A 25119-nucleotide genomic window follows, 5' to 3' on the forward strand; every position below is an offset into this window, starting at 1 on the left:
CTGTAGTATTTTTTAGAATTTTAGGGTGGAACTGAACACGCGCTAAATAACACGCGCACAACAGGTAATGGCGGCGCGGGCACGGGTACGGGTACGCACGTACACGTGCCATATTGGACTTGGACCCACTTGGCAGTTGCTAGCAGGCAGCCCGCTGGTCTTCTTCAGCGTCTGACGGGTGATCTGAACCTGTGTCTGCGAAAGACACGGGTCTACGCTGATATCATCATAAAGCGTTTCTTATTGCCGAAAGGACTTTGATAAGTTCCTGTGTATCTATATATCAGAGAGTCGCGCAAAAATGGGAAACGTACATACCTGTCCGACACTCAGTCAGTAGAGGAAGGGGCTGTTTGTATTCAGCTACTAAAATTTAGGAGGTATGTCGGAAGAATATTGAATGGGGTGTTCGGATACTAATAAAAAAATAAATTATATAATTCGTCAGTACTTCACGAGACGAATTTTTTAAGCCTAATTAATTCATCACTGACACATGTTTACTGTAGCAAAACATTGTTATGGACTAATTAGGCTTAAAAGATTCGTCTCGCAAATTAGTCGCAAACTATATAATTAATTTCGTAATTAGTTTATATTTAATACTTCATGCATGTGTCAAACATCTGAGGGGACGACGATTAAAATTAACACCCCCTGAGTAGTTCACCGTCACAATGGGTTCGTTTGTATTCTGAGCTAGCTGTTCCTGGATTTTCTTCTTGAGCTGACCTTTCCTGCGCCTTAGTTCCTGTACTTCTTCCTCACATATCTTGTCCCGAGTCCCAAGAAAGGAAATTCTGACCTGGACCTCGCTGATGCTTGGGAGAAATCCTAGCCCAGAAAAATCAATTTCATTGCAGCTTGGTTCCCGTGTGACCTGCAGCCGCTCCAGTTTGGGCATTGCTCTTTCCTTAAATTTGATTGATTTGATTTTCTCTGTCACTTCAAGGGTAAACACCCTGAGGCTTCCGAATGCTATTCCGCCCTGCGGAGATTTGAAATCAAGTTCTTGTTCTTCACACTGAAACGACGACCAGTTGCGAAGCAGAACTAAACTTTCTAGCTTCGGTAGTTTCCCAAGGAATTCCATAGTAGCATCGTGCTCCAATAGCCACGTGCCTACTAGTTTCAGCTTCACCAGATGCTGGAGCTCCTTTATCCATACCGGCAACTTTTCCAGATTGCCGTACAGCTTGAGGCTCTGCAGGTTTTCCGGAGGTGAGGATATCTCATCCAAGCAACCACACAAACCTCGCTTTCCTGCTGATCTCACCGACAGTGATTCCAGCCTGCTGAGATTGGAAGTGGCCGAGCAAAACGAGCGACCATTCTTCTTGTTGATGCGGGTCACTCCTAACTTACGCAATCCCGTGAGCATTCCGATGTCCCGTAGAACGTTATTTCCGCCCCTTCTGACATTCACTTCAGATAGTGTGTGCAAATCTTTAAGTTTTCTGATCCCCCTTGGCACCATAGCACCTCTTTCTTCAGGTGCTCCTGTCACGAGAGCTGGGAATTGCACACAGCAAGCTAAAGTGCAGGCATCACGCCGGGTAAGGGCCTTACAGCTGGGGCCACCAATGCTCAAAAGAAAGAGGTACACAACATGTTGCACAAAGACACGAGCCCACAATACACCTCAGCATTGAACTATCAATTTCACCCGTTACATCTGATTTTCTCCCAGCATGGATGTACCGTAGCTTCCGAAGTTTGATGATGGTTTTTGGCAGAGCCTTTACACTTACGTCTAGCGTTTGGAGTTGCCTCAGGTTGCCCAATAAATCTGGCAGTATATCAATGCCCCCGCAACCCCTTAGAGAAAGGTATTTTAGGTGAATAAGCTTCCAAATCTGATCAAGATGATGATACTTTAGATCGTTCTTAGTATTTTCAAAGTCAAGCACACGGTCTACAAGATCACAATAATCGTATTGTAGATTACTATTAGTCCTTTCAAAGTCAAGCACAGGTAGAAACCCCATCTTGTCAGAAATGAAAAATGGCCTCCACTTGCCACACAGTATGATCGTATTCGGGACAGATCCACTATGCCCTCGAATTCACTCTTATCTCCTTCCCAGTTACTACTTATAGCAAGATGACGAATTGCACCATGGATATTAGAGCTGCTGGCTTCAAGTCTGTAAACAAGGTTTTCTTCCATTGACTTTGAGATGGCAATGTCATGCATGAGATCGTGGACTTTGCAGGAGTCAATTGATTTCCTGCTATCAACTGATTGCTGATATGGTAAAATCATGCTTCTATTCTTGAGTTCCATGAAGTAGTCATCAGCTATTTCAATGGCAGACTTCCCATGTGTCTCAGTTGAGTAACCTTCCGCTGCCCACCGATGCACCAGGCACCTTCTGCTAATGTTCTCGTCTTTAGGAAAAATAGACAAATATAAAAAACAAGACTTGAGATGGTAGGGTAAACCATCATAGCTCTTTTCAAGGACTGTTCTTATCATTCCAAGATTTGGATTCATCTCTAATTCCACGTTGATGTTATCATTCAATTGCCGCCACTCTTCTGTAATCTTTGGTCGGTTTGCCAAGAAGCCACCTATTACAACTGTAGCAAGGGGAAGTCCACCACACTTCTTTAGGATTTGTTTTGCTTCTTTAATCAAATTTGGATCATTTTGCCCTTCCAAATATGTAGCATCATCAAATACCTGATATTGATACAATTTAAGCTTTATAGTTCTTAAAGTATAAAATAACTAAGCTTAGATATGTTTATTTGTACTATCAAAATGTGAGAATGAAGGTTCGACTTTACATACAAAAACAAAGTCACATCCAAAATCCATGCAGTTCAGGTCATTTTAGGGATCATGTTGAGAAAACAATTTAAAAATATATGAACCTTGTATATGCTATTTCTATGTGCACAAACATTCTCTTGATTGGATTACTGACATGATTGAAGGAATATAAACAATTTGCATTTTTCCTATGTAACCGAGCGGCATAGGCCCTCTTCCAATTAGGCTCTGTTCGGCTGCCATTATAAGCCCGCTTATCAGCCATGGTATAATATTTTTCTCTCCCAACAAATCAGCCGTACAAATCAGCACAAGCGGCTTATAGGCCAGCCAAACAGAACCATTTATAGAATCTTTGGAACAAAGGGGAAATTATTAATAATGCTATTTCACATATACGAAAAAAGTAATGAAGAAGTCCATTTTTATCATCGAACTATCGTCGGATTTTTTATTTTGGCCATGAAACTCCAAAATCAGAAACCTTTGACTATCCAACTATCAAAACCGAGCATGTGACATCTTTCCCTATCCTCTCCACACGCATTCTCTCTCACTCGTCAATTTCATCCGTGCCGCTAGGCCTAGCGGTCACGCAAGATGCCACGCCCTCGTCCCCAGTGGCGGATCCAGGATTTGAACTCAGGGTACGCCGTCCAAAAATTTTCATATATAATTTGGTAAAACCATTTCTCAATTCGGTAATAATTGTAAAATTAAACGTAATTTGATATACACACACTAAATTACATGATAAGTATGAAACTGAAAGACAAATGTTAATATAAATAGTTCAAACGTCATATTAACAGTCCCAAATATAAACATAAAAGAGAGTATATAAGAGACTTATCATACTATTTATTTGACTTTTTAAACTATTTTCTAAGGGATGTGAATGTTTCGATTATATTATCTTTATTCATTTAAAAATGCCTCTTAACAAATTCTTAATTTTGCTTTCACTAAATCATTGTAGAAAATACCCTATCAACAATTGTCGTTGCCTAGCAATATCAATAGGCGTTATGTTTTTACATACATAAAATAAAAGAGAAGAGACAAAAGCAGAGATGGAATACCTCGGTAGCAGCAGCGAAGTAGCTGGGGCGGATCCTCAATCTGACCATCTTAATCATGATTAGTGGTGACGTCGTGTCCTCGTAGCCTCGCCTGACCGCGTGTACTGCTTCGTTGATCGGAGACGGCGGTGATCTGAGACCTAGCGGCATTGGATCGATGGACTCCTACCATAAAGTCCCGTCGTGTGGGGTCCTTCCAAGTGACGTCGTGTGGCCGTAGGCCGGCGCGTAGCTGGTATAGGCCGTGTCACTGGGTGAGGTCGTGGGCCTCGAAAGTGAAAAGACCTCACGCCGCACAGCGTAGCCTCAGTTAGTTATTTTGCAAGTTTTTCTGTTTTACTACAAATAAATATACATGTATATATACTCTATACATGCTAGACCTGCAGGGTACGCCAGTGCATACCTGGCATACCCTGTAGATCCGCCCCTGCTCGTCCCTGCCCATTGTACTGCTTGCCACAGCCACGCACGTGTCCCCAATTGTAAGACTTTATTAAGAAAAAGAACCATAGAACAAGCAACTGTACAACGAATAGAAGAGGGAGAAGACAACAAAAAGAAAACTGTACAACAACCAAGCAAGAGAAAGAGCAGGAGCTTAAGCAAAGAGCCTTAGCAGGGAGAGGAAATCTGTTTTTTTTAGTCACCAAATCTATGTGCCTGAAGCTTAGCTTCTCGGAGAAGGGTTGTCTCCATGAATCAAAAGAGGGATGATCACTATCAAAGATCGTAGAAAGATAGAAAGGAATGAGGGGAATCACTGTACACCCATGCATTGTGGGGGGTGCCTTCATATATATAGAGCCATGTACAAGTACAATGCATACAATACGGTAGCTATACAAAGGACAATACGCTAGCTGTACAATAATCCTAATACCCGACCGCAGTCGTAGTAAGAGGATCACGAACGCACAGACTGGTCCGAAAATCCGAAAACTGCTGTAAGGGAAGACCCTTGGTCTTGATGTCGGCGAACTGGTGTGCCGAAGGAACATGGAGAACGCGAACTTGTCCAAGAGCAACCTTCTCGCGGACGAAGTGGATGTTGATCTCGATATGCTAGGTACGACGATGATGAATGGGGTTGGCGGTCATATAGACAGCGCTGAAATTGTCGTAGTAGACGATCGTCGCCAAGGTACATCGTAGTTTGGCGCTTGGAGGACCAGGACACCAGATTGTCGCCGAGGAAGATGCAGAAGCCGGAGGTGGAGCGGCATATGTGTGGGGGCAGCCCGCCAATCAGCGTCAGAGTAGGCGGTGAGCTGATCAACGGTTCCATTGCCCAGGTGAAGACTGGTGAAGAGTGAGCCCTTGATGTACCGGAGAATACGCTTGATCCTCCAGAGGTGAGGCATGAGGCACTACCGGAGACGGCTTCTTTGTCGAGTGTCCCAGACTTTGCCGAGTGCTTTTTATCGGGCACTCGGCAAAGAGGTTGTTTGCCGAGTGCCAGAGAGAAAACACTCGGCAAACAACTGGCACTCGGCAAAGATGTGGTTTGCCGAGTGCCGAGCATTCGGCAAACAATAACACTCGGCAAAACTGGTCTTTGCCGAGTGTTATTCTCCTGACACTCGGCAAAGGGCCGCCGCCGTTAACGGTCGGTAGCCGCCGTAACCCTTTGCCGAGTGTCTTCTCCTGACACTCGGCAAAGCGGTGATTTGCCGAGTGTCATTTTTGACACTCGGCAAACCATTTTTTTTTCACTTTTGACCTCCAAACTTTTTCTGCAGTCCTCATACAATACTTGGTACTCCATGTTCCAATGTGGCACATTTCTCGGACTTTTTCTATATTTCTTTAATTTATTTTATTTAATTTGTATTAATTTCAGAACTGTAGTAACTCCTAACAATTATTAACCAAACATGCTTATCCTTTTATTTGTAAATATGTGTTAATGAAGTTACAACTTTCAGTAGTATACTAGTATTGCACAAGTTATCTTTTTCAGAGATTAGATTTCACCTGTGTCACCATTGCTTGCGTTGTCTGTCCAGTAGGTCTTCCTAAGGATACTTGTTGGACACAACTAGGAATATGACTAGTCTTTATAAGGATGAAATGCTCTTTTAGAGGATAAGACGAAATGTTCTGTTTATTTGTGTGTGATAATTGGTTGGTTGAATCATGTTAGGCTGGTAGCTGGTTAGTCTTGCTTTGAATAGAAAACACATTCTGCAAAGTAAATAACAGAATAGATCAGAAGTCATCTTGCTTTCAAGTTTTTATTTGGAACCATCTGTTAAAAAAGTGTGACCTTCAATTCATTGTAACATCCTGGTTTATGATTTGTGATGCATAAGCTGATTCTTTGTTTCTCTCATGTAGACCAGATGGTAAGATGATGGCTAGATGTGACTGGAGTTGCTGGAGAGCTCAGAAGGTCTGGACCAGCTAGGCGATAGACGCTGATGTATAGATGTTGGTGAAATGTTAGAATCTGTGAATATACAGTTGCCTTTTAATGGCTAATACTCTACATGTCAAATTGTAATCGCTTTTCTATAGGCACCGTGAGACTATTAATTGTGATAATTGTTTAAATGGGTTTGACCATTGATAATTGTTTAAATGGGTTTGACCATTGATAATTGTACATTGTATGACAGCTATTAAACTGAAATATGCTGAGAAAAAAAATTATTTTTTTCTTTGAAAAATAGGTTTGCCGAGTGTAATTCCAAAAAACACTCGGCAAACATCACAGATTTGTCGAGTGCCACGGGCCAGGCACTCAGCAAAGGTCGCCTGTTTGCCGAGTGTCTTGACAGGACACTCGGCAAATAGGCTACCTTTGCCGAGTGTCTTGCCTGTCGCACTCGGCACAGTGGCCACCTTTGCCGAGTGTCTGAGTCAACGGCGCTCGGCAAAGCAGCAACCTTTGCCGAGTGCTTGACCTTGACACTCGGCAAAGCCGCCGTCATGGCGACTTTTCTTTGCCGAGTGTCAAATTAGCACTTGGCAAAGGCTTTGCCGAGTGACCGATAAAGTGCACTCGGCAAAGAGATCTTTGCCGATAAATTGTTTACCGAGCGCCCTTTGTCGAGTGTAACACTCGGCAAAGGCTTTGCCGAGTGTATATCGGCCTTTGCCGAGTGCCTGAGGCACTCAACAAAGAAGCCGCCTCCGGTAGTGAGGGGATCATGCATGAACAAGCAGACCTGCAGAACAACATATGCCAAATCAGGCCATGTCAAGGTGAGGTACTGGAGGGCACCTACGAGACTCTGGTGGCGGATAGCTTGTTCCGTGCATCCACGAGCGTGGCAGTGGGATGGCATTCAAACATGCCAGCCCGCTGGAGAAGGTCGACGGTGTACTGATGTTGCGATAAGAATAGCCCCGAGCTGTCGCGCGTCACGAAGATGCTGTGGAAGTGGTGAAGGTCACCAAGATCCGTCAGGGCAAACTCGAAGTGGAGGCATGCCGTGATGAGCTATAGCAACTCACGGGACAATGCCGTGAGAATGATGTCGTCGACGTAGAGGAGCAGGTATGCGATGCGATGCGATATCTGTCTTTCTATAGAGATGAGTCGGACTTAGACACAGTGAAGCCCATGCTGCAGACGTACGTGGCGAAGCGCTAGTTCCAGGCCTTGGGCGCCTGCTTGAGCCCGTACAAGGATTTCTACAGGAGATAAACATAGTCAGGTTTGGTGGGGTCAACGAAGCTAGACGGCTGCTAGTAGTAGGCAGTCTCCTCGAGGTGGCCGTGGAGGAAGACGTTCTTCACGTCTAGCTGATGGATGGGCCAGGCACGCAAGGCAGCGATGCTAAGGATGGTTTGGATCGTCACCGGTTTTACAACCAGGCCAAATGTATCATCGTAGTTCACGCCGGCCTGCTGTGAGAAGCCACGGACCACCCAGGATGCCTTGTGTTGGGCGAGGGAGCCATCGGAGTGGTACTTGTGCCTGAACATCCATTTGCCAGTGACCACATTGGCATCGGGCGGTCGAGGCACAAGGCGCCAAGTACTGTTAGTGATGAGAGCATTGTACTCCTCGGCCATCGCACACTCCCTCGCGGCTGGCTCATCCTGCCTAGCCCTGGTGCCGTGGGCGTCACCTCCACCACCGCCCTCGACCACGGCCACCCCTCACATGAGCTTCTACTCTAGATCCGGCACGAGCACCCCCGCCTCCACCACCAGCCAGGCTCTAGCGGCGTGCCACCGCCTCTGCCATCCACCACTGTCATGCTAATCCCAAGCTTCTTCTCTTCTTCTTCTTTAGTGGACACACTCGCAGCCGGCACTACCCAACCACCCTCTTCCACTGCTCGGTGGGAGGTGCCCCCGTCACCCGCCGCCGTCTCGACCACGACCACTGCCTCTCTAGCAACCTCTCTGTGGCAGCCCATTCTAAGCGCGGAGAGCATTGAAACCCCCGAAATCCCAAACCCTGACACTGCCACCTGCTTCATCTCCGGCGGCGGTGGCAAGAGTTCATTTATAATTTTTTTTTGTCGTTTAGCGTGTGCGAGCTGAAGCATCTGGGTTGTTTTTGTTTTCTCTGCGTGTACCAACTAGTAGCACCGCGTTGGGCTCCCAAAGTCTCGGTTCCTTGGCAACTGAAATCACTAGGCCCACCACTACTAGCTTGGGGGCTCCGTGGCTCGCTAGCGTGAAGCCCACTGTTCCGTTCTGTACTTCCGTTCCATTCATGATTCATCTCATGAGCTAGCTCTAGTTTTATAAATTGCAGCTAATTAACATCATCTCCAAAATCTAGCAATATAGTTCTCACCAAACAGAAAATGGAAACCATGATAAAGCGCATGTGTATGTCGACATACAAAAGGAAATAAACTTTGGCCACTTCTAAACAAGTATTTGAACTGGCCATATAAATAATGCCACTGAGTGGATTCTTGTCACGTAACACTGTAACAACATCTTCATATCTTCAGAAACAGATGAAAGCAAGTAGAAACAGGATGAAGGGGGCATTCATATATAATAACCACCCGGAGGCACAGACACGTCACACGTACAACCAAACAATTGAATTGAAGCACTCAAACACACAAATAATGAAATAAATAACACACGTAGGACAAATAATTGAAACACTCAAACGCACAAATAATTGAAACACTCAAAAACACCAAAGCACAAGGGAATGGAGGCACGGGCACTGGTACGCACCCACCATATTGGACTTGGACCCACCTGGCAGTTGCTCCCAGGCAGCCCGCTGATCTTCTTCAGCCTCTGACGGGTGATCATCTGAACCTGTATCTGCGAAAGACACGTAGGTACCATAAAGCGTTTCTTAATTGCCGAAAGGACTTTGATAAATTCCTGTGTATCTATCAAAGAGTCGCGCAAAAATGGCAAACGTACATACCTGTCCGAGACTCACTCAGTCCACCGTACTAAGTCCATTGTCACAATGGGTTCGTTTGTATTCTCAGCTAGCTGTCTTGAGCTCACCTATCTTGGGCCTTTGTTCCTGTATGTCTTCCACCAATATCTTGTTTTGAGTCTCAGGATCAGGAGCGGCGTCTATCCTGTGCCAATATATCCACAGTAAAGAAAACTGTGTGCTGGACCTCCTTGATGCTTGGGAGAAATCCTAGCCCAGAAAAATCAATTTTATTGTTTACTTCCCCTCTGACCCGCAGCCGCTCCAGTTTGGGCATTGCTCCTTCCTCAAATTTGATTGATTTGATGTTCGCTGTCACTTGAAGGGTAAACACCCTGAGGCTTCCGAATGCTATTCCGCCCTGCGGAGATTTGAAATCAAGTTCTTCACACTGAAACGACGACCTGTTGCCAAGCAGAACTAAAATTTCTAGCTTCGGTAGTTTCCCAAGGAATTCCATAGTAGCATCGTACTCCAATAGCCACGTGCCTACTAGTTTCAACTTCACCAGATGCTGGAGCTTCTCTATCCATACCGGCAACTTTTCCAGATTGCCGTACAGCTTGAGGCTCTGCAGGTTTTCCGGAGGTGAGGATATCTCATCCAAGCAACCACACAAACCTGGCTTTCCTGCTGAACTCACCAACAGTGATTCCAGCCTGCTGAGATTGGAAGTGGCCGAGCAAAACGCGCGACCATTCTTCTTGTTGATGCCGCTCACTCCTAACTTGCGCAATGCTGTGAGCATTCCGATGCCCCGTAGAACGTTATTTCCGCCCCTTCTGACATTCACTTCAGATAGTGTGTGCAAATCTTTAAGTTTTCTGATCCCCTTTGGCACCATAGCACCTCTTTCTTGATAAGGTGCTCCTGTCACGAGAGCTGGGATTTGCACACAGCAAGCAAAAGTGCATGCATCACGCCGGGTAAGGGCCTTACAGCTGCGGCCACCAATGTCCCAAACAAGAGGTAGGCAACAAGTTGCACAAAGACACGACCCCACAATACACCTCTTCATTAAACTATCAGTTTCCTCGCTTATTACGTAATCTGCTTTCCGTCCAGCATGGATGTACTGTAGCTTCCGAAGTTTGATGATGGTTTTTGGCAGAGCCCTTACGCATGTATTTCTGACGTCTAGCGTTTGGAGTTGCCTCAGGTTGCCCAATGAATCTGGCAGTAGATCAATGTCAATGCATCCCCGTAGAGAAAGGTATTTTAGGTGAATAAGCTTCCAAATCTGATCAAGGTGATGATATTTTAGATCCCAATTAGTCCCTTCCAAGTCGAGCACTCGTAGAAATCTCATCTTCTCAGAAATGAAAAATGGCTTCCACTTCCCAAACAGAGACAGCGATCGTATTCGGGACATGTCCACTATGCCCTCGAATTCACTCTTATCTCCCTTCCAGTTGCTACTTACAGCAAGATGGCGTATTGGGCCATGGATATTCATGCTGCAGCCTTCTTTCAATGTGAAGACAAGGTTTTCCTCCATTGACTTGGAGATGGCAATGTCACGGATGAGATCGTGGACTTTGCAAGAGTCTATTGATTTCCTGCTGTAAACTGATTGATGAGATGGTAAAATCATGCTTCTGTTCTTGAGTTCCACGAAGTAGTCATCAGCTATTTGACTGGCAGACTTCCCATGTGCCTCAGAAGAGTAACCTTCTGCTATCCACCGATGCACCAAACGCCTTCGACTAATGGTCTGGTCTTCAGGAAATATGGACAGATATAAGAAACAAGACTTGAGATGGTAGGGTAAACCATCATAGCTTTTCTCAAGCACAGCTCTTATTATCCCAAGCTCTGGATTCATCTCTAACTCAGCTCTGATATTCTCATTCAACTTTCTCCACTCTTCTACCGTCTTTGGTCGGCTTGCCAAGAAGCCACCTATGACAGCTATTGCAAGGGGAAGTCCACCGCACTTCTTTAGGATTTGTTTTTCTTCTTCAATCAAGTCGTGTCTCTTCTCAAACAAACCTTCGGTCTTCCCAAATACCTGATATGGGTACAGTTTAAGTATTTTTTAAATGAAACAATTTAAGTAAAAACTACTTAGGTCTCTCCTCACTTACTACTAGAACTAGCGAGTAGGCCCATGCCTACACGACTAGACTTGCTATGCTATAATATTTCAATTATAAATGTTATATTAATGCACCTATTTCTTCATCATTGTTCTAGCCTCTTGGCCACGCTTAAGTCTGCTTGCATGCCCTAGTCTACACACCTCTACCTAGCGTGGTTTTATTGAAATGAACCCCTAAGTGTGGGGCCGGCGTCGGGTATAGTCGGAGGGGCCGGCACCGGTGCGTGCAGACCGCGGGGGTGGCGGCGGCGGCGGCGGATCCAGTTGAGGCTGTGAGGGGGGGGGGGGGATGCAGGTGAGGGGCGGCAGCGGCGGATCCAATTGAGACTGTGAGCGGGGTGGGGCGAATGCAGGGGGAGGGCAGGGGCGGTGGATGCAGGTGAGGCCGTGAGCTGGGGGAGCGGATGTAGGGGGAGGGCAGGGGTGGCGGCGTCGCCAGCTCCAATCCCACGCCGAAGCAGAACGGGGCGGCGTCGGATGCAGCGGGAGATGTGGGCGGCGGTGGACAAATGGGCCTAGGGTTTTTGGGTTCTTTTATATACTATTCCAATTCGTGGATGGGCCCACTAAAAAATAGCACGGGATTTCTTCGTGCCAAGCCATCTCACGTGCGCGAATAAGAAGGACGCGGTGTTTTTTTCGCTATTTGGAGAGACCGAGGTCTCCTGTCGGTCTGTAGCCGACAGGAACAAAATTCCTGTCGGTTCAGTCTAACTGTCACGAGTACCACACGTTTCATGACGGTTTTATCGAATTCCTGATGATTTTTGGGAGCCGACAGGAATCCTACAAGTGTTTCCTGTTGGTTTTTTCAAATCGACAGGAGTTATCTTAATTCCCGTCGGTTTTTTAAAAACCGTCAGGAATTTTCAGAGCCGATAGGAATTCTCCGCAACCTGGTAGTGCACATGTGCAAGTACATGCCTAGTCAAACTCGCTTGTGCTAACGTGAGAACTGGATTATATGATTCTTAACTCATGGAACGATTTTAGCCACTGCAGCCATATTTATGAAGCTTTTTGAGTTATCCTTGCATTGAATGTCCCAAGTCGCCAATTCCTTGTTTTGGTGTGTTACAAGACACATGTTGTCCCATTTAAGATCCAAATTAGTCGCTACATGTATGAATTTCATATTGGGGCCCATTTAATCATCGTAGATCAATTTTGATCTCAAGGTAAATAGGCTGATTTATTCAATGAGTTTCTAGAGTTAGTTGGATCAAAATCTCAACAATATCCTAAACAAAATACTTAGGTCTCATCGATATGTTTCTAAAAAAATGAAGGTTTTGTTCCCATCCCATATGATTAAGGGTTTTGGAGAGTTCATCAAAATAATTTTGTTGTTTGGTGTAGTTTAACAAACAATGAAAATTTTGCAATCATTGATCGTTATAATAGTTCAAGATCGATGCTATAGACTCATACTCATCATGGAATAGTTCCTAAGTGTTGGTTTGTTCCATGGGCCAAGAGTTCCAGTGGTGAGTATCTAATAGTGAGCTCTTATCAAGGCAAGTGCATAACAAACTTGTGTGATATCATAGCTGGCATGTTGGTTGATTCGTCAACTTGTTCAATGCTATTTTTCGTTATTTGTATATTCATATGGTGGTTGGGTTCAAATTTAATGACACCATTGCTTGTCAAAAGTTTCATGATTCATGTTTTCCGCTGTCCTACCTTTTACTCAAGTTATTTTTTCTAGGAAACTTTTTCATGCTTCAGTGCAACAGGATATGGACTTTAGTTCTTGTATTCATATTTTTATAAGTGCTGGCATCGCTTTCTCATTTGTGCTAGTAAATGCTAACGATGTCTTCGAATATTGATCATATGGAAATCGTTGTTTCATTGATGTTTCAAAGAAAAGGAAAAGATACTTTCCTTATGATGTTCTTAATGGTTTAGTGATATGGTATACATTTTCTTTATCCTAAATCGTACTTGTTGAGTATTTCTTCTAGCTCTTGCGTTTATTTGGCTTTAAGTATCAATTGAGTGATTTATTCACTGATGAGATTGGAAGTAGCACCTCCTTCATGAGCACACACAATCGTTGCAAATATGTGATCTATTTTAATTAGTCTTAGCTACTTAATTATGTTAGCCTTGGTCAATGGAATATCTATTGTCGTTGTAATGGTCGTGTGGTTAGGATGGTGGAATGTTTTGGTCATTGGGTTGGGCTTTGATGGCTATATGTTGCTTACTTATTTTTCATGTGATATATTTTTGTTGTGTTTATCCGAGGCATCCAGTTTACACAGGAAGATCCCATAGTTTTCAGCAATTTTAGCAGAACTTTTAAGACATATGGTAACATCTGAATAGGTTAAAAATATCCTCGGTGTTACATTTGGTAGTTAGGGCCATTCTGTAATTTTATTGCTCCCTTATATGCCATTTAAGGGGATTCCTTTACTATTAGGGCTAGTCGGGTTGTTCGTTTGATGTGGAAATGACCAAAGTCCCCTTAGCCACATTTGCCTTCTTCCCAGTTTGACTCTCTCCCTACTTCGGACCAAGAGGTGCCCATGCTCACTTGTGTGCATGGTGGCCGAGGCACCTCGACCATGCTCGGCTTGCTCGACTACCAGCAATCCTGCATGCTAGCCTTAGGCTGACCCTTTTAATCAATAAGCACAAGGAGAGGTATCAGAGCATGTTTTGTTTCACTCTCTTCTCTCTAAACCCATCGTCTTTCTTCTCTTTCTCTCCGCACCCATATTCGTCCTCCCTATGTCACCTCGACCACCACCTTCCACCCTGCCCCTCTTCGGGCACCACGCTAGCGATTCGTCGTCCCCGCCACCGACTCTGCCCAACTAGATGTCCTCTGCCGCCCTGCACATTAGCACCTTGCTGCCTCTCAACCCGCAACCATTGCCGGGCCGAACGAGCCTTCGGGCCCTGACCTTCTAAGGCTGCAGGGCGTGGAGACCTTACTCAAAACCCTAACCGTCGCTGAGCATGGAGAACTTAACTACCGCCACCTCGTCTACCGCCATAGGCCTACGACGACCTTGGCCATGACCACTTTGTGCCCAACCATCGCCAGCGCGTGCGTGACCATGAGGCAGACGATGCCCACGCCCACCACCTCGACGTTCACCGCCTCCCACTGGACCCTCGAGGAAAGACTCTTTGGGCGGCCAGACCAACATGTGCCGTAGCAGGAGCATGCTTAAAAGACCTGTATGGATTTTGGTAATTGAGTGAGAACTAGTGGACTAATGCTTTCTTGGAGATGATTAAGCTAGGTTCCACAAAGTGAGGTTGAGACATACATCGAGCCATGAGAAGAGATGGTGATGACCATGGAGATGAAGTGCTTAACTCGAGGCGAAGAAGATGGAGAAGGATGTTGGTGGAAAGAGGAAGCCTGAAGGAAAATGCATAATAGAGTAGGGCTTTGTTTTCACCAACCAAGGTGTGTAGAGAAGTTAATGGCTGGGCTTACGATAGATAACCGTACTATAATGAGGAGAATTCATTAGCTAATATGGTTGTCTAGTGCCTCTAGGTGAGGTCTAACATTGCACATGTGTTAGATCTAGTGACACGATAAGAAAAGCAAGAGAAAATCCTTTGAAAATGTTTCAAAAATGCTAAATCAAGTGCTAAAGGTGTTCTGGTTACGTGGGGGTACATTTCGAATTAGCGCAATTGAAAATGGTTTGAGAGAAGGAATTAGTGTAGGGTTTTTTCCCTCACCAAATGTAACACCCTGTGTTTTGCATCAAGATAAAATTTACTAAAAATTTGAACTTGAAATTTTTTTTACAACTAAAATCCTTGCATCAAAATTCACCATATGCATGCTCTTTGTATTTGTAATTGTTTGAGTGTTTGTGTGAAATGTTTGCTTGAATGCTTGAATGTTTGCTTTTCTAGAATTGTGGCACCAAAATAACTTCCTTGATTTTTCAATTCTTTTCTTTGAACCCAAAACAAATTATTTCAAAACCCTTTTCTCATTTTTTGGAAAAATCCATCATCTATTATTTACAAAAGGAAAAGGAAACTTGTCTACTGTGTACGCTCACCCCCTCTACCATTGGGCCCAGCCCAAGTGTCCCCTCGGCTTGGCCCAGACCGAGCAGCACGAGAGCGCCGCCTCACCGCGCCCGCACCGCGTGAACGCCGCGCCACGCCACGTAGCCACCGCGTATGCCGCGGCAGTTTCTGCGCACGTGAAGAACGACCACCGGGGATATTTTCCGGCGAACCGCCTCTCTTCCGCGTCATTTTCCGGCGAGCTCATCCACTCCCAGTTTCCCGTCGTCCAGCTCAAACTGCCGTACGCCGTCCTTATCCTCTCGGCAGGCAACCATCAACGGTCGGCTGGATATTTTGCCGTGGTCACCGCCCTGCCGCGCCTATAAAAGGGAGCCGGCGAAGCTCGCCGCGGCCATCATCGAGGAAGCAAGAACCAAGGGGAAGATAGGAGGGTGTCGATGAGGCCGAGCGCCACGCTCTGCTCCACCGGGCCCCTGCTCTCCCCTTCTCCCTCTTCTTCCTCTCCGCCCACTGCCCGGACTAGCTCCGTATCGGAGCTGAGGACCGAAGCCACCCTGCAGCTGCCGCCGCAGCACCGAGTCGCCGGAGCCGAGCGCCGCTGCCGCCCGCCAGCCATCCGCCGGTCTGCTTTGCCCTTCTTCCTCTCTGCTCTGCTCCTCTTCTCTCCATTCCGCACTGGGGGCCCACTTCGTCGGCGCCCTGGACTACCACCGCCGCCCGCCGCTCTACTTCTCCCCCTTGCGCCACCACCCCGAGGCCGCCGAGACCGCCGGCCGCTGCTCTGTCTCTCCCTCTGCTCCACCTCCACAGGACGCCGCCGAGCCAAGCCACTGCCCTGGCCTGCTCGCTCGCCATACGCTACTGGCGCCCTGCGTCTCTCTCTCGCTCGCCCCCCCCTCTGTTTCTGTCTCCCAGCCCACAGAGTGGATGAGAACGACCGGCAGGCACCGAGCGGCCAAGGCATCTAATGCCGACGCCCCAGCCACGTCGCCAATGGGGAGGCACCACGACGCTGCTCAGGCCCCACGTGGCAGCCTCACCACCCCATCCCTCCTCTTTCCAACTCCATGGGCATGGTGCACATGAACCGGAGGGTGGAGAGAACTGGTGCACAGCGCAGTAAAGAAACGGTTCACGAACTGTGCCAACAGGCAGCGCCCACAGCCTGGACCCACATGTCGCCCACAGGAACTTGCTAGGGGTACACGGGAACATACACAGAAGATTAAAGTAAGCCTTTTTAATTACAGAAAAATTCTCAAAAAATTCTAAAATAAACTAGAGTCACCCTAGAACCTACCCAAATAATTTCACTCATTTTCCATTAACTAAAATTCTAGAAATAATTTCTAAAATATATTTCCACATATCCTTTTTCTATTAAATCTTGGAAAATCAATATCTCCTTCATCTTGAATCCAAATCCCTTGATTCCTCCACCAAAAATCTTCTAAAATCAAGCCCTATCCATTTATATCCTTTGCTCTACTATTTGGTTCCCATTTAAATTCTAGTTTGTTTGTTTTTCCTTTCTTATTTTTTTATTAACACTAACCCATAATAGCACCCATCACCGTATATTCGCGTATGTGTACAACATACATACTCGAATATACCCACACACTATCACATACAATAGTATGCATACATGGATATACCCCGTGACACCTATACCCTAGGTATACGCCTATGTATGGCTAACCTCTACATCTCACTTTTCCATCTTAATTAATCCTAGGCATATACATATGCATGTGCGTATATGTCACTAACCCTAGCCATAACCTACACTATCATAACCCTACACCTCCGAGTAACCTACACCCCCTGTATGTGTATAAAAATGTATATACATATACCTAACTACCCAAGCTCCTCCCACGTATATTAATATGTATACATAAACTCACCTAGTTAACCCCGCTAAACCCCGGTGGACCTTTAGGAGTCAGACAAGTCGTTTATAATGACTTAGTCAGGCTTTCTCCTTCAGGTTCACATAATAGTGAAATATAATAATGTGGTCTGGTTTTCCATCAGGAGACCACACCCTTCCAACCTAACCTACAAAAGCCACATCTTGTTGGATGAGACCTCTTCATCCAACTCTTACTTCAAATTGACATAATAATGATAACTTAGATATAGAAACCCACCAACCAAATAAGGCAAACCCATCTAGGACCGCCCCCTTGAATGATTATGACTGCTTTGTATGTGCTACTTGAAATGCTTTTTGTTTGCCAACGCTAGACAACGTAGATAGAGGACGATGGGATCCCGAAGCACAATCATAGGCATAAGAAGGATCGGACCTTGGAATATGGATGTACTCGCCAGTGAGTGGAGGCAAGTCCTAACACCCACCTACCTTATCCCCTCCACATAATCCACCATCTCTAAAATCACTTCCCTTCCTATCTCTCCACCATCACCGCAATTCACCATCTCCACCATACAACCTACTCCCTCCCACTTTCCATTAATTACCTAATAAACACAATTTATATTATCATTATTAATGTTGTTAAGTGGATCACTGTTGTGAGCATATAAGATATATGATGAATACTTGAGGAATAATATGAACTTTATGACATGGACTAAGAACATTAATCGTGATGATAATTGAACTAGTAAACTAAAACCTATTTTTGACGGGAGTGAGTGGGGGTATTTCCACATGGTGTGGATTACCTTTGGCAGGTTCGCCTAGTGAGGGTTCCTGTTGGGAGATACTCGCTTTGGTCATATAAGGACCAGTTCATTTGCCATCTCACCTAGCCAGATATCCTGTACAGCCACATATCTATATGGGTAGACTTGATTCCACACCCCTTTAGATATAAGTATAATTTCTACTAGAAGGCCGGTGTTGGTAGCGGAATATCAGGAGAAGGCCCGGTTGCTGAGGGATCTTCCATGGCATGGTCCGGTTGGCGTGATTGCTAAGTGATCTTCCATGTTAAGCCCCTTGATTGGCCGTGTTCGAGCCCCCCTTTTATTGACCGGATGATGTGGTATCATCTGGGTTATTGAAATGGATGATGTGGTATCATCCAAATTATTGATATGGATGATGTGGTATAATATGAAGTTTTTCCAACCCCTGAGAAGCCATGGTAGAATTATATGGACATCTAAGGTTGCGTACTTTCAGGTACGGGGTCTCGTTTGGCCTATTTCTGCCACCGCGCATGGTTAGAAATTATGCCTATCGTGTGGGGAAATTTGTACAATCTCTGTAGAGTGTATTGAATCTATTCGAATAGCTACATCCTCGGAATGGGCAATCGTTGGGATGAGCTCACAAACGATTAGATGCTTTTATATAAAGAAAATGTGATAATCTGGTAAGTTGGAATCTATTAATCTGGTAGGATGTAACCTATAAACCCCAAGAACTGGCGAGAAGGATTAATACTCTCCCAGGGCCCAACCACCTTTTTAATATGACTTTATTCCTAACATAACTATCCATCATCACCAACATATATCCCTCCACCACCATAAACCACCACCACACATAGCCTCCGCCATCCGCCTAACCTCCACCCCAAGTTAGGGCTTGCTGAGTACTTTATGTACCCAATCCTCCCTATTCTATGTTTTTAGGAAGTAAGCTATGGGAATATATATGAGGATCGAATTATCCAAGCTATGCAAGAATAGGACAATAGAAGTGCATGCGAAGACGGAGCCGTACGACTATGCCAAAGGAACTACGCTAGGATCAGGATATAGAAATAAGTCTAGGGTTTACGTCCGCAGTCCAAGTTGCCTGTAGGAATGGAGCCACGATGACTTAAGACTGTCGTGTTAGAACTCTGATATATATATCAAGGCCTATGGCCCAGCTATGTACATATGAACTTTGTAATGTGTTTTCCCCGCTAGTAATAAAAGTATGGTTTTTGATATCAATTTTGTTCAAATTGTGTGTATCAGCTACTGATCCAGGGACTGATACATAATGCACAAAGGACCCTAAAATAGGGGCTTGACACCGAATAACTCTTGTGGTCACCAGAGGGTGCACCACTAGAGCTTAGGTTGCCCAGCCATGCATAGTTGTTTAAATAGAGATCACCTTATCTTTTGGTGCTCACTAGAGTAGGGGCACCAGATAATGGGCTAGAAAATGTGGAGGAGATCGACGAAGTTAACGCGTGTGGGAGAATTCAAAAGACTCACTAGAACCTTATGGTGAACAACACTAGAGAGTTCTGGTTGGCCAAAATACGTTATGCAAAATGTTCCCGAGAGCATTGAGTTGGCACCATAATTCTCCAGGGATCACTAGAGGATTCGCGTGGGGTTTTGCACCCTTCGGGTGCTCTCTAGAATGCACCGGGAATCTCTGGTGGAGTTACCAAGAGTTCAACGGAGGTTGTTTCCAAAGAGTATGTTTTTGACGCATTTTTAGCTCCTGAGGGGTACTAGATTTCTCTAGTGTCACTAGACAAAATATCATAGAAGAAAGGGCTATGTAATGGATAGTTCAAAGTAGCTGTTAACATAGACATTTGGAGCTCTGGTGCTACCACCAGAGCTTTGTGGTGTGTATGCAGCCAGCCCACTGAGTGGGTAACAACTATTTTCTTGGGTGGGCTTATAAATAGAGGCTGTAGTAAGGAAATTTAGCTCCCTTGACAACTCCTACTGATATCCACACCTATTGGAGCTCAAGAAACCTCTCTACTCACATTTTCTTACATTGAGATCACATTTGAGTGAGATCGGAGAAGATCTAGAGTGTGTGCATTGAGTGTTTGTATCTAGTGGCACTAGTGATAGTAGAAGCTATGAAATTCTTATTTTTATTGGTGGTTACCACCACCTAGATGGATTGGAGGAAACAGACTCTGTCGAGCACCGCATAGAGGTTGTACGGGCGCTTTGGAGGAGGATTTATGAGGGGCTCTTGTGCTGACCCTGCCGGTGGAAGCGAAGAGCAATTCTAGTGGATCAGGGCTTGTGGTCTACCTCGTGATTGTTTGGCTCATAGGTGAGTGCTCACGTCAGAGCCTTAGAGCTTGAAGAGGAGCAACAATCCTTGAACAAGCCTCAATAGAGACGTAGGTAGTCGGCAAGCTACCGAACCTCGGGGAAAAATATTGTGTCCCCTCTATTGTTTGTGTGGTTTGAGCTCCGTACACTTGCTTTTTTACTTGTTGTCCATCTAGCTAGTGTAGTTGTGTAACTCTTGTGCCTTAGCTTGAGTAGTTGCCTAGCTCTAGTGTTAGCTTGTTGTTTACCTTTGTTCACTAGACTTGTTGAGGAGCTATCTTGCTTAGCCGTGCTTGTTGCTCTAGTGTGCAACTAGTTGCTTTACTCTTCCACTAGAAATGTGTTGGGGGTGCTTGTTTAGCTTGTAAGTCTAGTTGAAGTAATTATTAGGGTCCTCCTTTGTTTCTAATACAAGAGCTAAGTGTTGTGCTTTGTAGAAAATTTTTAATAGGCTATTCACCCCTCTAGCCATCAACTGGTCATTTCAATGACGTGCTGCCTCATTGGAGCTTGTTTGCCCAGTTATCCGGCCCTGGCTCATGTGTTTCAGCCTCGAGAATGGCACAGGTGCATGGCACACCCACCAATGCGATGCCACGGCCCATGTCTAGCCTCAGACGTGCCGAGCGCATCCTCTCTTGCGTTCACCGCGTGCCTCCCGCAGCTTGCCCAACCTGCTAGTCATCGCCCAGCTTGCAACCATGCCCTTGCGGTCATCCTACATGTTGCCCGTGCCTCGTCTTGACCGATGTGCCCTATGTGGACCCTTGCCTATGCCTGTGGCCACTCTCTCCTGGCCCACATTTTGTCCTCATCGTCATCCCGCGCCTCATCCTCGTCGTTGCCCCGCGTGTGCAAGCCTAACTGCGCTCCAGGCCGTGCTCGGTGCTGGTCGGTGGCCCGTTGACTAGAGTTACAATTTAGGAAGGGAGAGATGGATTTGGGGAGTGATAACTCTTGTTTGGATAAACTATCTTAGGAAGGAAGGAGCCACAAAGCTTGCTTAACTCTCAAGTTTCATGTAAAAATCATAGCAATGGTATATAAGGGATCAAAAAATATAAATTGATGGCAATGAATAAAACACATAATTTTCAGTGGTATATAAGGGAAGGTTATAATAAGTTTAAATAGCATTGAAGGAACTCTTTGTAAATGATAGAATAGTTTGTGGGTTCACTCAAGAATAAATGTGTGAGAAGCTAAGTGGAACTTAAGAAATGAGAATAAAAGCTATAAAAAAGGACATTAAATATGCATGTCTTAAAACCTTTGTACTGCTACAAAGGTTTTAAATAGCTTGCTACAGCTCCGCTATAGCTTTTTCATAGGGTCTACCCCTATGATATTGCCAATTGTTCCGTTGTTAACGCTAATGACAATATAGCTCTGCTAAACACCGCTATTTGGTTTAGCCACGCAAATACGTTTAACACCGCAAATATTGACCAAGGCAAATATTCATTGGTTGCTCTTTTTGACTATAATCTATGCATCTTTGTTGTGATATTTAAATAATAAAAGATGTAATGAACTATTGTACAATTTTTGAATTGTTTGGTTTTGAGCATTAAAGTAATATAAATACTGATTATAGCCGTGAGTATCTTGATCTTTTTAATGAATGTTATGTAATAGACCTAGAAATATGTATCACAGATCCTTATACATGTATGTGAGTATCTGTATTCACAAAAATTTCCTTAATGACATGTTTTTCTACATAACTAATTAATATTTTTCATGTTTTCTACAAAACCGCTAAATGAAATTGCTTCCGCTGTATCCCGCTATAGCTTTTGGAGGAGGCTACCGCTAAATGTCAATGCCCACTAATAAAAAAATTTATGTTTTTCGCATGAGTCTCCAACACAAATTTTTTAGTGCTATTTCTATTCGAAGATACATATAAAATAACAAAGATCATGAGATTATGAAGACATATTTGAGACTTCATGTTTCTAAACTAAATATTTTTTATGTGTGCATGTATGTTTTTCAAAATAAATGAAGCAAAATGGAGGAAGCACGTTTATGTTACCTTTTTGCGGAAGAGGTGCAGGGCGTCATCCGGATCTAGGACTTTTAAGTTGTAGACATTGTCGTGGTTTCCTGAGCAATGCTCTGCAATATCTTTTTCTCTTGTAGTCACAATGATTTGGCTTGTCTCCTTCAAATGACAAGAGACCAGACATGGTCTTATCTGATCCCATTCCAAGATAGATGACACGTCATCCAGAACAATCAAGCAACTCTTCATGTTTAGAAACCTTTTCAACTCCTCGATCAACTTTTCAACACTCATTGTTGCTAATGATTTTTTGGTGCCAGCTCTATTATTATCCAACAGTTGCTGCTTTGTAGAAGATCCTTGATCTAGTCGATCAACCAAGGTTTTAAGTAGTTCCGCAAGATGAAAAGGACGCATGATTGTGACAAAAACAAACATCTCAAACTTGTCACTCAGCTTTGGGCTTTTATAAGCACTGCTAACTAGAGCGGTTTTTCCAAGACCACCCATTCCCCACACAGAGATCACCTCAACCTGTTGGCTATTTTTTGAAATTAATAACTTGACAATGTCATCTATCTCCTTCTTTCGGCCAATGAGTTGAGATTCCTCCAAAGCAATAGATAGATCACCCTTTATTATCTCAACAGGGACTTGTGTAGGGTCTTCTGTAGGGATTGTGGCTGCTTCTCGGCTAGACACTGTGCTCAATGAATCGCTTCCTTCTTGAGAACCCTAAACAAAAGAAAGCAATGATTAATTAGGATGGTCCTTTTGCCTTCAATTTTTCTGGATAGTGTCTGCCCTTCCTGAGTGCTATTGTAGAATGTATAAAAGAAGTTGTTATTATCATTAAAAAAATATAAATGAGGGAGGAAATGTATATTAATTTTTAACCAGAATCTATCAAAATTGGATAGAGGTAATAAAGCATCTACAATGTTAGAACATGAACAATCGAGAGAGGGCAAAGATAAGAAATTAGATTAGTTGTGGGCGCTAATTAGTACATGATTTCTACCAGGAATATCTTTTATCATTATTAACACACCAGCAGGGGCATGGGTTGGGTTGATGGACTAATTTGAACATTTTTATGGTTCTATGTATATTTGTGGCTAGTGTTTTGAAACGCTCAAAGATTTACGATGCATTTCCATGAGCACAAATGAAAAACCATATCATTAGCTGTTAAGAGTTAATTGCATTATTTTTTTTGCAAAAGCATATATTAGTTCTTCTGTTTCTAGTGACATGGTAACTCCAACTCACACGTTAACTAGCCTAGATTATTGAATTAGAAGGATACGAAGAGGTATTGTAATATTCAGAATGAGACGATTTCTAAATATAGAGTAACTGAATATTACCTTTTTGTAGAATGCATAAAGAGTTTGATCATGAGACAATCTCTTTAGTTCTGATGCTTGGCTTTCTTGCCCTGCACATAAGCTTGCAAGTTCAACTTGCATTGTTGACACTATGATTCGGCTTCCTTTCTTAATATTCTGGAAGCATTTTTTGATCTGATTCCACTCTTCTATGGTGGACAGGTCATTCAGCACAATGAGACACCTCTTCTTGTTCACATATTCATTGAACTTCTTAGCTAAATCTTGCTCTGCCTCCTCTATCTGCAAGAGAACCTCAACCCCTTCAGCTGCTTGAAACTCGGTCACCAAGCTCTGGACAAAGCCTCTTGGGCTGAAAGGATGCATCACTCTGACCCATGCTCGTCCTGAAAATCTCCCTTGGACATCTTGGTTCTCATAAGCTTCCATGATGGTGGAAGCTATGCCGATATCGCCGCTTGTCCCCCACACGGCGATCACTTTAGGGTCCTCGTCATCCATGCTGATCAACTGGACGAGGTCCACCCTCTGGTTCATTTGCTTGGAGGCATGCCTTGCATCATCAACACCAAAGATGGCCGCAGCAATGGCGCTAGATTGCTCCGCAGCGGTGGCGGTGGCGGTGGCGGCCTTGGATCCCGAGCCTTTGATGAGCTGGTACCGCGCGTTTCTCTGGCTGACGTCCTCAACCTTGGCCCTGAGCTCCTTCATCTGCTGGGCCACACGACGCCGCTCCAGCAGCGTGCAAGGGAATCGCCACCAGGATGGCTTTTCCAGACGGACAGAGAAATCCTGGAGGTTGTCCTCGACGTCGTAGGCCGTGTCGCGGACCTGCTTCACCCAGGTCTTGACCACCTTGCTGTCGTCCCTCTCCTCGTGCGCCTCCATCATGAAAGACCGCATCATCTCAAGCTCGTCGGTGATGAACGCGTGGTCGCGCTGTATGCCGAGCTGCAAGGCCACCTCCTCCGCGAACGCGGATTTGGCGTAGTCAAGCGCTCCATTTAGCACGGACTTGCCCACGCTCAGCGCCGTCGCCTCCATGGAGCTGCGAGCGAGTTGTGTTTATCTGTGGATTTGTGGCAGATGGAGGAGTTGATGTTCATACGACCTGCTGCCTGATGACAGGTCTCCCATAAATGTAAATGACTGAGCTGCCAGCAGAACAGCGGAAACCCATAATGGCTGCCCTGGAAGCAGGGAAGCCAGATTCTTCTGCGACTTTACCCATGTCCACAGCAAGGCATATGTGCCTCTTGCCTCCCTCAAGCAAACTAGTCTCTTCGCATGTGGTCTGGGAGAGGAACCAGATCCTGACTTTACCCCTGCAGACAGCAACGTATATGTGTCTTGCTTACCTCAATCACAGTTCACA

General features: G+C 44.9%; 1 protein-coding gene and 2 pseudogenes across 1 annotated transcript; all 3 read right to left on the reverse strand.

The window, feature by feature from the left end:
• Positions 1-607: 607 nt before the first annotated feature.
• On the reverse strand, positions 608-4309 carry LOC136480424 (disease resistance protein Pik-2-like; annotated as a pseudogene).
• Positions 4310-7557: 3248 nt separating this feature from the next.
• Positions 7558-7887, reverse strand: LOC136480425 (uncharacterized mitochondrial protein AtMg00820-like). The gene has a single exon (XM_066477970.1). It carries the CDS (start codon positions 7885-7887, stop codon positions 7558-7560), a length of 330 nt encoding a protein of 109 aa, XP_066334067.1.
• Positions 7888-8774: 887 nt separating this feature from the next.
• On the reverse strand, positions 8775-24788 carry LOC136480426 (disease resistance protein Pik-2-like; annotated as a pseudogene).
• Positions 24789-25119: the final 331 nt, after the last annotated feature.

This window comes from Miscanthus floridulus, chromosome 9, assembly GCF_019320115.1.
Source record: "Miscanthus floridulus cultivar M001 chromosome 9, ASM1932011v1, whole genome shotgun sequence".
Classification (NCBI taxonomy): Eukaryota; Viridiplantae; Streptophyta; class Magnoliopsida; order Poales; family Poaceae; genus Miscanthus; species Miscanthus floridulus.

Coding starts and splice junctions, on each gene's coding strand:
- LOC136480425 (XM_066477970.1), bottom strand. CDS start 7,887: ATGGCCGAGGAGTACAATGCTCTCATCACTAACAGTACTTGGCGCCTT.